Source organism: Dunckerocampus dactyliophorus, chromosome 9 (genome assembly GCF_027744805.1).
Source record: "Dunckerocampus dactyliophorus isolate RoL2022-P2 chromosome 9, RoL_Ddac_1.1, whole genome shotgun sequence".
Taxonomy (NCBI): domain Eukaryota; kingdom Metazoa; phylum Chordata; class Actinopteri; order Syngnathiformes; family Syngnathidae; genus Dunckerocampus; species Dunckerocampus dactyliophorus.
Window position 1 is genome coordinate 23,764,079 of NC_072827.1, and position 11,478 is coordinate 23,775,556.

The 11,478-nt window shown below is 41.8% G+C and overlaps 1 protein-coding gene across 1 annotated transcript in view; it reads left to right on the forward strand.

Moving 5' to 3' along the window:
- The window catches only part of nck2a (NCK adaptor protein 2a), a 31,983-nt gene extending 20,733 nt beyond the window's left edge, over nt 1–11,250 (forward strand). The window contains exons 2-4 of the mRNA XM_054788003.1: nt 445–686; nt 6,611–7,386; nt 8,076–11,250. Of these exons, the coding sequence (XP_054643978.1) occupies nt 461–686; nt 6,611–7,386; nt 8,076–8,270 (1,197 nt within the window). The 5' untranslated portion in view covers nt 445–460 and the 3' untranslated portion in view covers nt 8,271–11,250. The remainder of the gene's footprint in view (nt 1–444; nt 687–6,610; nt 7,387–8,075) is intronic.
- The last annotated feature ends 228 nt before the right edge of the window (nt 11,251–11,478 follow it).

Sequence of the window (11,478 nt, forward strand, 5' to 3'; positions counted from 1 at the left end):
TCCGCAGTCTCTGGCAACCCATTCAGCGATTGCATTATTTGACCTAGTTGTCTGAGTTTGGTGAACTCTGCCAGTGTAGCTTGACAACCGCGGATTGATCCCACATTATTATTAGCGTCGTTGCTAACATTAGCAAAGATATGTTTTGCCCGAAGGTAGTACTTCAGACTTGTGCCTCGATGAAAATACAATTCATCACCGCAATATGTACACACTACTTTGGTTTTATTAGACTTCCATGAGGCAGATTTTTAAATTGAATTGTGCCACACACTGACTACTCTAAAGTATATCCAAGTTTACTTTTTATAGTGTTGTTCATTGAGAAGACATGCTATAATAAAGTGGTTACTGAAATATGAGGGGTGCAGTCATTTTTGTGGGATACTGTACGTTATTATTGTCATCAATAGGATAACACATGTGTCTCTCTTCCCTCCACAGGGGGACTCCATGAAAGATGACAGAGGAGGTGATTGTTGTAGCCAAGTGGGACTACACGGCCCAGCAGGACCAGGAACTTGACATTCGTAAAAACGAGCGTCTCTTCCTGCTGGATGACTCTAAAACATGGTGGCGCGTCCGCAACACAGCCAATCAAACGGGCTATGTTCCGTCAAACTATGTGGAGCGCAAGAACAGCCTGAAGAAAGGCTCGCTGGTGAAGAATATCAAGGACACGCTTGGTAAACTTCTTCTTTTTTACTTTTCATGTCGCTCATTTCATATTCTGTCCTAGCCGTGCCTTGCCCTTGCACACTGCAGGGATTTTGCAAAGTTGCCTGTTACTGTCGCTGTCAGGATTCTGGCATACTTGAATACTTTGCTCATTGAATTCATTTTTATTTCACTGAATGTCTTTGTGGCTTGATAGGCTAAATCCACACAGTCCATATGGGTCCTGAAAAGGGTACCAAAAGTGTGATATAGCAGGTTTTTCTGATTTTAAAAATGGCTACAAAAATGACAAATAATTATATACAAATGTTTTTTTCTCATTAAATTTAGTGAGTGCAGCTTATATTCAGTCTTAATTATGGTACTTGCCTATTTACGGCAGGGCTTTCCTTTGATATTTATAATTTCAAAACAATTTATAGTTTTAAAAAACAAGTTATACACACTGTATATACATATCTAAAGACAAATATTTGTGTTTTTATTAGTTAGTAGTATCAAGATTTTAACTTTTTGTAGTTACATTATGCCTCTTTGCTCTGTTTTTCCACTTTTGCTGCGTTTTTGATCATTTTATTTTGAAATGAGCCATGTTCTACAGATGGCTGCTGTGCCACACTTAGCACACCCATGCATGTTTCGCCAGGAAGTTGAGATGTTGCCAGGCGACGGAGGAGTGTGTCCAAGCTCTGCCTTCTTGGCTCTCTCGCTGGGCAGGGGTTGGGTTGCATTGTGGAGGGGTTTATACAGATTTCAGACCTGCATTGCACGGCGGTGGAGATCCACTCCTGCTTGCCTGTGCGGCAGATATTTCACCTTCACCTCTACACCCGTGCAGACTAAACACAGTGCTTCTTGGCAAACTTATAGCCTGTCTCGTACACCATATGTATTGTTTTACATGATGTATATAGTTTTGCCGGATGATTGCATGAATTAATGAATCAGGCAGGGAGAAAAAGCGATAAAATATCTGGTTTGACAATCATAGCATGAGTCACCTCCTTCCGCTCTGTGGCTTGAAGTGACCCTGCATGGCACAGCCTGTCACTGTCGTCGTCCTTCCATCTCCCCCCACTTTACGTCACCCACACTTTCCCCACATCCGTTGCTCTTCAGATTCTATCACTGTAGTTTAGTTGTTGTTTTTTTCAATGATCTGTAGATTGATTAGGCAAGAAAGCATCTGTCTAATGGATGTGGCGGAATGATGAATTACTCCACTGTCCCGATTGTTCCATTATCGACTGTCACATTACGGCCTCGTTCCATTTCACTAGCAGGAAGGCATCCTATATTAAAAGCCTTACCAGCATATCCTGTGGGTTGAGAACATTTTCTTGATGAGGTGACGAGCAAGAGTTGAGGTCACGAGCTAATGGAAGCTACGCATACGATTGAGTAGACAATCTAAATTGGTTAAGATTGCGTGTACTTGTACGACCATGCGTCTGCCTTTTTATGTGAAATGTATCCTTTTGTTCTCTGACAAAATGTTCTTTCATGAGTAATTGGTTATAAAAAATAAGGATGAACTGTCTAATTATAGCAAGAGTGTTTATTTACCTACACCACAGACATGACGGGCTTTAAGAGGAGGCGTGTGAAAAATCTTTATATATGAAGGGTTTTTAATCTTTATTAATAATTTGGAGTGCATGAGAAAGTGAAAAGGAAAACGCAGCTGTCTTTGACCACATGGTCATTTATTAGGGATGTGAAATGATTAAAATGTTTAATCAGATTAATCACGGTTTTCAAACTAATTTATCATGATTAATCACCATGTCACACGATGTTACCTTATATTACCTTATCATATTTATCTGATCATTTTCTTATGCATTTTAAACTAGCAAAGAGTACATTTGGAATACAGGAAGTGAACAAATGCATTGCAATTGATGTGAAACGGATGGGGGGATAGGATTAAATAAGCTTTGCTTCTTCCTACTCCTTTTTGGACATGTGAATTGTACTATGTGATGTATTCCAATGTAATTTGAATGTATGTTCAAAATAAATTAAACCATTAGCATTACCATATCTGAAATACACCCATTTTTACTGTCTTTTATTGAAAGAAAGATAAATGACCGGGCAGGATTATATATATTTGTATGTACCAAGTATACCAAATTTACTTAATTACTTAATTTACTTAATTTAACTATTGTCTTTGGGACTTTGCCGGTTGATCGCATATTAAAAATGAATATTAAATATAAGAATTTAAGAGTATAAAAAAATATATTGGAGTATAAATATAAAAATATATAATAACATTCCAAAACATGCATGTTAGGTTCATTGGAGCTAAATTGTCCATAGGTATGAATGTATGAACGACTTCGCCTGTCGCCCGAAGTCAGCTGGGATAGGCTCCAGCATGCCCCCGCGACCCCAATTAGGAAAGGCAGCATAGAAAATGGATGGATGGATAATAATACCTGTATATATACAGTCGATAATACAATATAAAAAATGCATGATCACATCAGTGCTCTCGCCTTCTGGAGAGTGACCTACAGGCATGCATTTTTGTCCACTGAACACACCCGTACGCCTCGCTGCTCTCCAGGCATGCAACTCATAAGTCCAAGCCAGGAGCCCAGTCCCCAAAACCCAGCCGGAGGTACCAGCGCACGCACACTGGCTCGCCTCACCCGCAAACAACCAGCATTGACCGACAACCGTGCTGAGGTTGAGAGAGAGGGGGTGAGAGTGCAGAATTGTGCCTGCGCACAGTACTGTAATTATTGCACATTAATATGACTCAAAATCTGCCTTTGCTACCTCAAAATTTAGGCACAAATATAACTCCATAGAAGAGCACCTCCAAAAAATCTTTGCCCTGCAGCAACAAGGCTTGCTAGGGTTGACTGTTGTAACTCATTGACCAGCCCCTCTCTCCTCAACCACCATTGCTCGCCCACGACAACAAGCCAAATACAGGTGAGGTTTGGGATCACTGCAGGGACACAAGACATGCTAGCGAGCTAAATACTTACCCTGCAATTTATTTGTTCTAAATTTAAAAAAGAGTTTCAAACAAAGTGGGGAAGAAAGACAAACTAAGAAGCCAAAAACGTACCACTTCCATACAGAATAGGAGGAGAACTTTTCACTCATGTCGGACGTGCCATGGCTGACTCCATGCAGTGTGACAGTAATGCTATATAACGTCATGTCTCATCAATGTAACATTAATGACGCCAAGTGGCCAGAATACTACATACAACTTGTATTTCAATGTTTTTTTACTGATAACGGGCCATGGTCAACCATGAAACAGCGATCATTAATTAATTAATTTGTGAAAAACAGCGGGGCGGAGTTAAAAAAAAAAAAAAAAAAAAATTACCGTTTCTGGTCACCCAGAACGGCGTTCCGGTGTGTGGATGAAACGATAAAATACTTTGCCGTTTTGACCTGAAAACATTTTTGTGTAGATAGTGTAAAGGTGTGTGCATGTGTGTGTATTTAAATGACACTATGCAGCAACAGGCTTGCTTCTCTTCAGGGAACACTTGGTTGTAAGTAACTTTTGTTTGTCACACACAGCAGCAGTTGTACACACCTCCCTGTCACACACACACACACACACACACACACACACACACACACACACACGGCTATTAAACATGTAGGATGCACCATGTTATCCATAAACATGATCTGCTTTGCCATTCTCATCTCATCCCTCTTCATTGTCAGCTGTGGTCTCCAGTGAGCGAGTAACAGCTGCCAAGGGACCCCCTTGTCTCTTCTTCTCCTTATTCTCATTCTCCCCCTTATATCCCTCCGCTGACAAGTTTCATGCTACTCTATGTGAACCCTGCCACGCTCCAACACAATGCAAATACGGGTCTTCTCGGCAATCGGCGGTGACATTTTTGTGGCATTTCCAACAGGCTCTGTGGGCAAACTGGGAGATTAGCTGTCGAGACACACACAGAAACACACAAACAGAAGGATTTGATGACAAAAGCCTCAACTGTCAAAAAAAAGCCCGGGCATACGCTGTATATTTTTCGAAGTGTTGTTTTCAACGAAAAGTCAAAAGTAGGGGTGCTCTGTACCATGATGGCACCAGTGCGGGCGTAAACAGCAGTTACCAGGCCGACAAACGAAGTAGCTATCCGTGCTAAATTAATAGTAACTAATCTAGCGTCTTTCCGGACATTGACAGGCTGACGATCAACAATCTCTTTATTGGAACAAAAAGGCTATTGTCGTCCGCAACCACGCCAAAATAACATCTGCACACTTACTGTAACCGTCTTTTCAACATGCAGCCGTCTTCTCCAACTCGCCCTCACACACACGCTTTCTCTCCCTTCTCATCCAATCACCAGTCTGAACGCCGCTACGCTATTTATTCAATGGCACTGAAATGAGGTAAAGTTACCGCCGAGTCAACTGTCTTGACGGTGGTAGGCTTCATGGTAGTTTTTCACTAGCACAGATGACGGTGACCAGCTAGCTAAAATGGTTAGGCCGAAACACGCAAAAGATGCAGACTCAGCCACTTGCAACAAGTGCTTCAAGGTGATAATGTTCAAGTACACACGTAAAGGTTTTTTTTTTTAATCTGAAGAGTTTTTTTTTTTTAATCTGAGTAGAGAGAACATGTCCTGGGCTGACCAGGACATGACGTAATTAGTGATGTTTATTTCAAGTAAGACAGAGCTAGTGGATGGACCGTGCTCCAAACTCTGTGCGAGACTCAACGCAGTGTTGTTAATTAGCACAAGAGTAACACACTTCACCTTCCGCGGGAATATTATGTAAAACCATAGTTCCCCAAAGTGTATTGATTAGAAAAAAATCTGTACAATATCGGATCGTAACGCGTATGAGGGACTCTTTGCCATAATTGAATCACCGTCACTGTCATTATTGTCAGAATTTGGACGGGAAAAAATGGAAAATAACATGGAAATACTCTGAAGTTCACATTGGGGGTCAATGCAGACCTCAGCTCATTTGCATAAAGCATTTCTCGATTCAATTTTAGTTACATTATATCAACGATTCGAACATTTTGTCGGATTTTGGTCAAAGTACATGTTTTAGATGCAGCAAAATTTGTGTGGTGCACAATGAGGTGTTGTACTTCGGAAATCACAGCAGCTGAAACATAAGTTTCCCCCGTTTTGTATTTCTTTCGTCGCATTTTTGTGACACAAAATGGTGATGTGGAAACAGGCTGAAATTGACATTACATTGTGTTTTATACACAAAAGACATGAAGAAACTATTCAACACTGTTTCCCCTGTTTATTCAATGTTTTCACAGGATATTTTTATATGGTTATTGCTTCATATCACTGTAGTCTGTGCGTCATGCCTTTCGAAGTGACGGCACCCTCTCTAGTACCCCTTTCAGGTGAATCACCCTTGTATGTACAGTATTTCTATGCATTTTGAATAGTTTTGTGCATGTAAAACTATAAAACAGCGGCATTTTCTACGTAATGCGCTGTCAATGAATTGAGTGTGGAAGTAAATACGTGCAAACAGGATGTTATCATTGTGTTGTATGTTACCACTTGTTGTTTCCTGTCACTCACTGCGTCACATTGCAAAATGGTACAGAATAAATTGTTATGCGTTTATTTCATTTACGGTTCAGGCTGGATTGTATTTTGTGCGCTGCATGGATTTGCAGTGCGTAGAGAACTCGAGAGCAGTGCACGATTGCGCACGCACTCAGCTCAGCGGGAACATTGTTTCCAAGCTTTGGAATGATGGAGAGCGTCTAAACATGCTTGAACCCATAGTTCCTTTGTAGCCACTTGGGAACTGATGGCCGAAAAAAGGACAGTTCTTCAGCTTGTACTCGTGTTTTTTTGCTTGTGTTTTCTGCAGTAAATGCAGCTTTACTAATAATGTTCCTTTTGTGTCCCTGGTTCCGTCCATCCCGCAGGTTTGGGAAAAACAAAGAGGAAGACAAGCACCCGTGATGCTTCCCCAACACCAAGCTCGGACACCGAATACCCCTCCAATGGTGGCGGAGGTGGGGGGACGGGTGGAGGGGCAGCGGAGAGAATCTACGACCTCAACACCCCCGCCGTGGTGAAGTTCGCCTACACAGCGGAGCGGGACGACGAGCTGACCCTGCTGAAGGGCTCCAGGGTTATGGTGATGGAGAAGTGCAGCGACGGGTGGTGGCGGGGCAGTCAGGCAGGCCGCGTGGGCTGGTTCCCGTCCAACTATGTCCAGGAGGAGCTCGGTGAGGCTCATGACAGAGTTGGCGAGGGGGTTTCCTCGCGGGTCTACCACACCCAAGGGACCTTCCTTGCCAACGGGAGCATCGGGGGCCGGGGAAGCGTCCTCGACCTGGTTCAGACGCTCTACCCCTTCAGCTCCGTCACAGAGGAGGAGCTTAACTTTGAGAAGGGAGAGATCATGGAGGTGGTGGAGAAGCCGGAGAATGACCCCGAGTGGTGGAGGTGTAAGAACTCGCGTGGCATAGTGGGCCTGGTACCTAAAAACTATGTCATGGTGCTGGACGAGCGACCTGGTCACCCGCCACCCTTGACGACCGGGTCCCCGCAGAATCGCTACGTGGTGCCAGCACGATCAGGAAAATTTGCAGGGAGGGACTGGTACTACGGCAACATCACCAGGCACCAGGCAGAATGTATACTCAACGAGAGAGCCGACGAGGGCGACTTCCTCATACGGGACAGCGAGTCATCGGTGAGTTAAAGTCAAGAAGTAGAAGCCAGGTACTGTTCAGTTCACAACGTAAATACAATATTGACCTGAATATAGGACGACCCTGAATATATAATAGATAACCCCTCTTTGGACACATTATTGGTAAAAGCGGTTTGATGCAACCATGTTGCATGTTTAAATATCTAGATCCCGAATAAAAAAGCTTAAAAAGTCTGAGGACTCTTTTTTTCTCTTTTAAAAAAATATTGTCTTTTATTCGGCACAATATGATATTTCAGGGTCCAAAAAAATTGTGTCCACGCTGGGCTGGATTAGGTTAAATAGTTGCAGCCAGACGAGAACGGATTCATATAGAAATTGCCAGGAGACTTTAGCCACTGACAAATGTTAGAATTAGTGAAATCATGATTACTGAGGCACCCTGCAAAATGATGTACCCTAATTCAGACATAGGGAAAAACATTTGGAATTCCATAATCTATAATAACATTGCCACAGGGGCCAAAAATGCTGATCGGGACTTCTCTAGTTGTTTTACTTGTTCTTTTACAGCTTTTATGGGACTGAAAATGCAGAATTTGAAGACTTTTTTTTAGCCAACTACAACGCTGCGTGGTGAAAACGCATTTAAACAAAGAGCAAATATGTATACTGGGATCCTTGCAACAAATCGTTTACCCTCTCTGCTGTTTGTATGTGTTTTCTAGCCTAGTGACTTCTCCGTGTCTCTGAAGGCCGTGGGCAAGAACAAGCACTTTAAAGTGCAACTATCCGACGGTCTTTACTGCATCGGCCAGCGCAGGTTCAACTCCATGGACGAGCTGGTGGAGCACTACAAGAAAGCCCCTATCTTCACCAGCGAGCATGGAGAGAAGCTGTACTTGGTCAAAGCACTGCTGTGACACCCCCCTACACTGGATTCCCCCACATATACACGCATAATACACAACACCACTCCCTAGCTGTCTTAATCCAAGCTTTATCTGGACCTTCTCTGGTGGCAGCCACTCACTCCAGCAACAGCCTCTGTCGCCCCCCAGTGGTCATGAGATGAATCAGCCTCTTAAGTCCTACAGGTGAACAGTTCCACCCCAACATAATAACACCTGAGGCCTTTTTTTCCACGGATCTTCAACACCGTTGCTCTTAACTCAAAATATAGGGGCAAACATTTTAAAAATAGATAATTTACAAGGCTCTGTCAAATGTCTGATTTGGATTCGTTTCTCTCTTCCGAGTTGTCAATCATCATTACACTTCACCAAGTGACCAGAATCACTCGCTTGCCTTTTTGTCCTTTCTGTCCAAAATTTCACCCACTCATGAATAGGGTTGGGCATCGTTTGAAATTGGTTCGATTCCGGTTTCGATTCCTCATTTCGATTCCAGTTCCTCACGATTCTCGATTCAGATTCTTTTCAGAGGTAGGGTCATAAAAGTTAGCATGGTGCAAATGAGGGCACTAACCAAAGTTGTTGGATGAAATGTCTGAATATCAAACAAGTGCGCTGACTGGAGTAACACTTCAACTTCCTGGCTAAAGTCAGCGTTAACGACAGGTCGTTAATGTTGTCTATGCCTCACGTTAGCTGGATACTTGAGTTGACCCCCGTATTCGCACTATAAAGTAGAATTTGTTTGCTGTTTCAATGTTTGCATTAGATTGACGTAATTTATTGTTTTACTTACCCGACTGGTTGAAGAAGTCCGGCGTAGCGCGTCAAAACTAGGGCACTCTGTACACCCTGGATCCGGACGTGTTAGTGGTGCGCACTCCTTTGCATGATATGATGGCATTGCAAATGTTGCGCTACGCCGACCCTTCATTTTTCTTGCAGAATTTCGAACTGTGTTGCACACTGGCCATGATTGAACTGGATGAACGCTTCCTGCTGTTTCTTCTTCGTTGGTGTGTTGCGTCAATTTTTTCCAGTGCGCGGGCTGATCGATAACGGAAAGTAGGCATTGAAGTTTAGAAAAATGAACGTTCCCGGGAAAATCGTAATGTTAGTCAATGCCCAACCCTGCTAAGCCTCATTTCGGTCCATGTACGCACCCAAGTGAAAATAGTGAACGTCTGAGGTCAAAATTGTTCCCATTTTGAGTTAAAGGGCATTTTGATGCGGTGAATGGGTGCCTTTTCGGTGGAAATGACAAGAAAAGTGGGGTGTTTATTTCAGACTGATTTAATTTTGCCTTTAAACGTTACAAAAACAATTTTTTTTGTTTCTCAAGCTGCTGCACCTTCCATTTTGAAAATGCCTCCTCTATGTTATGGTTTCGCAAATACCACCTAAAAAACAAAATGTTGTTTTGCCTTGCATGTACCACAGGTTTTTTTTTTTTTTTTGCTATGCTTGCCATCAGTTTTTCTTTATTATTGTCAAGCTGCTGCGCCTCTCCTGAAGTCCTCTGATGCCTCACTCTTTTAAAAAAACGCCTCCTCTACGTTATGCTAGAAGTTTTCGAAGTGTGGTTATTACACTTTTTAAACCAAGTGCCACCTCAGATATTTGATGCTTTGAAAGTCAGTTTTTTTGCTACCTCCACTCGCCATCACAATTTAGTTTTGAAAGATTTTCTTTCTTTTTCTCAAGCTGCTGCACCTCCCATTTTGAAAGCCATCCCTTAGAACAGTTCCTCTCAAACGTTTTATATTTTTTTTAAGTACCACCTTGAAATGTTTTCTTGCTCTGCAAGTATGACTGAGCTTGGAAAGTTTTTTTTTTTTTGGTTTTCAAGCTGCTGCGCCTCCCCCGAAGTCACCTGGTGGCTGACATTTTATAAAACACCTGCTCTAGACGTCCCTAGAAGTGGCCAGGGTCCTTGTTGTAGCCGTCACTGTCAACTGTACTGTAAACTTTTTACTACCCCCGCTTGCCACGTCATGGCTTGTGGAGCATAATAAGCAATAATAAATTTCTTTTGAATTCCATTTCAAAGCAAATCTTTGCCTAATAAATTAGTATTTTTACAGTTACTTCATAAGTATTTCATGTATATAATTTCCATCATCCAGCCATTTAATTTCCAATTGCTTTTTATTTCTTTTTTTTTTATCCTATGGTGCTAGATGAAGCCCGCGTACCATCAGTGATACTGGTGCCACAGTTTGAGAAGCCGTGTTTTAAAATGCTGCAAAAGACTGTAAAATATAATAAAAACGCAAAAGCCTAACCTAACTTCTTATAACCTTTCGCCGCTTTCTTGCATCGTTTACAGCTAGAAGACACCCATTCAACAAATACACTTTAAGAACATTTTTGGACTTAATTGTGTTTAAAAGCACTGCATTAATGCTAAGGGAGGGAGGGGGGGGGGGCTGATTTCCTGTATAGTTTGAATGTTAACGAGTGTAACCAAATGTGCCACCCTCTTCCAGGTCCTCACTGCACTCACTAAATGTGTCACACAGTGTCAATAACAACTTCAAACCGCTTAGAATTATGAAAAAGAAGAAGAAACACTTTATGATAGGCTTCTACTAATGGATGCAGTAAAAACCAACATTCATAGATTTATATACACTAAAAAACTACTTTCAAGTGTGCCAAATTAGTTGTCTCCATTGTGCCCCCGGGAACACAAACCTAATCAGTGATCGGTACCACAAAGAAAACAAAATCCAGTTTATAAAGGCAACCGGTCTAGTCGAACCAAACACTGCAGTTTTTTTTGTCTGTGTGCGTTCGTTTATCAAAGTGTTGATGGTCGAGCTGTTGTAGGATTATACCTGAATGTTATTGAGCATTATTTAATTCCTGTCTCCACTGTATGTATATATTCCAGAATAAGATGAGGTGCGGCCTAGCATACAAAACTATGGTACTGTATCACCGACAACATGATGAGAATTTAAATACTTTTGTTCAATAAAAGCTTTTTTGGAATAATATTACATTTTTGAATTGGTGGTGTGATTTTTGTTTGTCTTTGCTGTTGTTTAAAAATGTATTATTTGACACGGAACCTTTTTTTCATTAGGAAAGAGATTTTATCACTACAAATATTTACGTTTTCTACTACAGAGACTACCTTTATCCCCAGAATGTTATAATTTCATTAAATTTATCTTTCAATTCTATTTACATGCCATGGAAACCTTAAGTT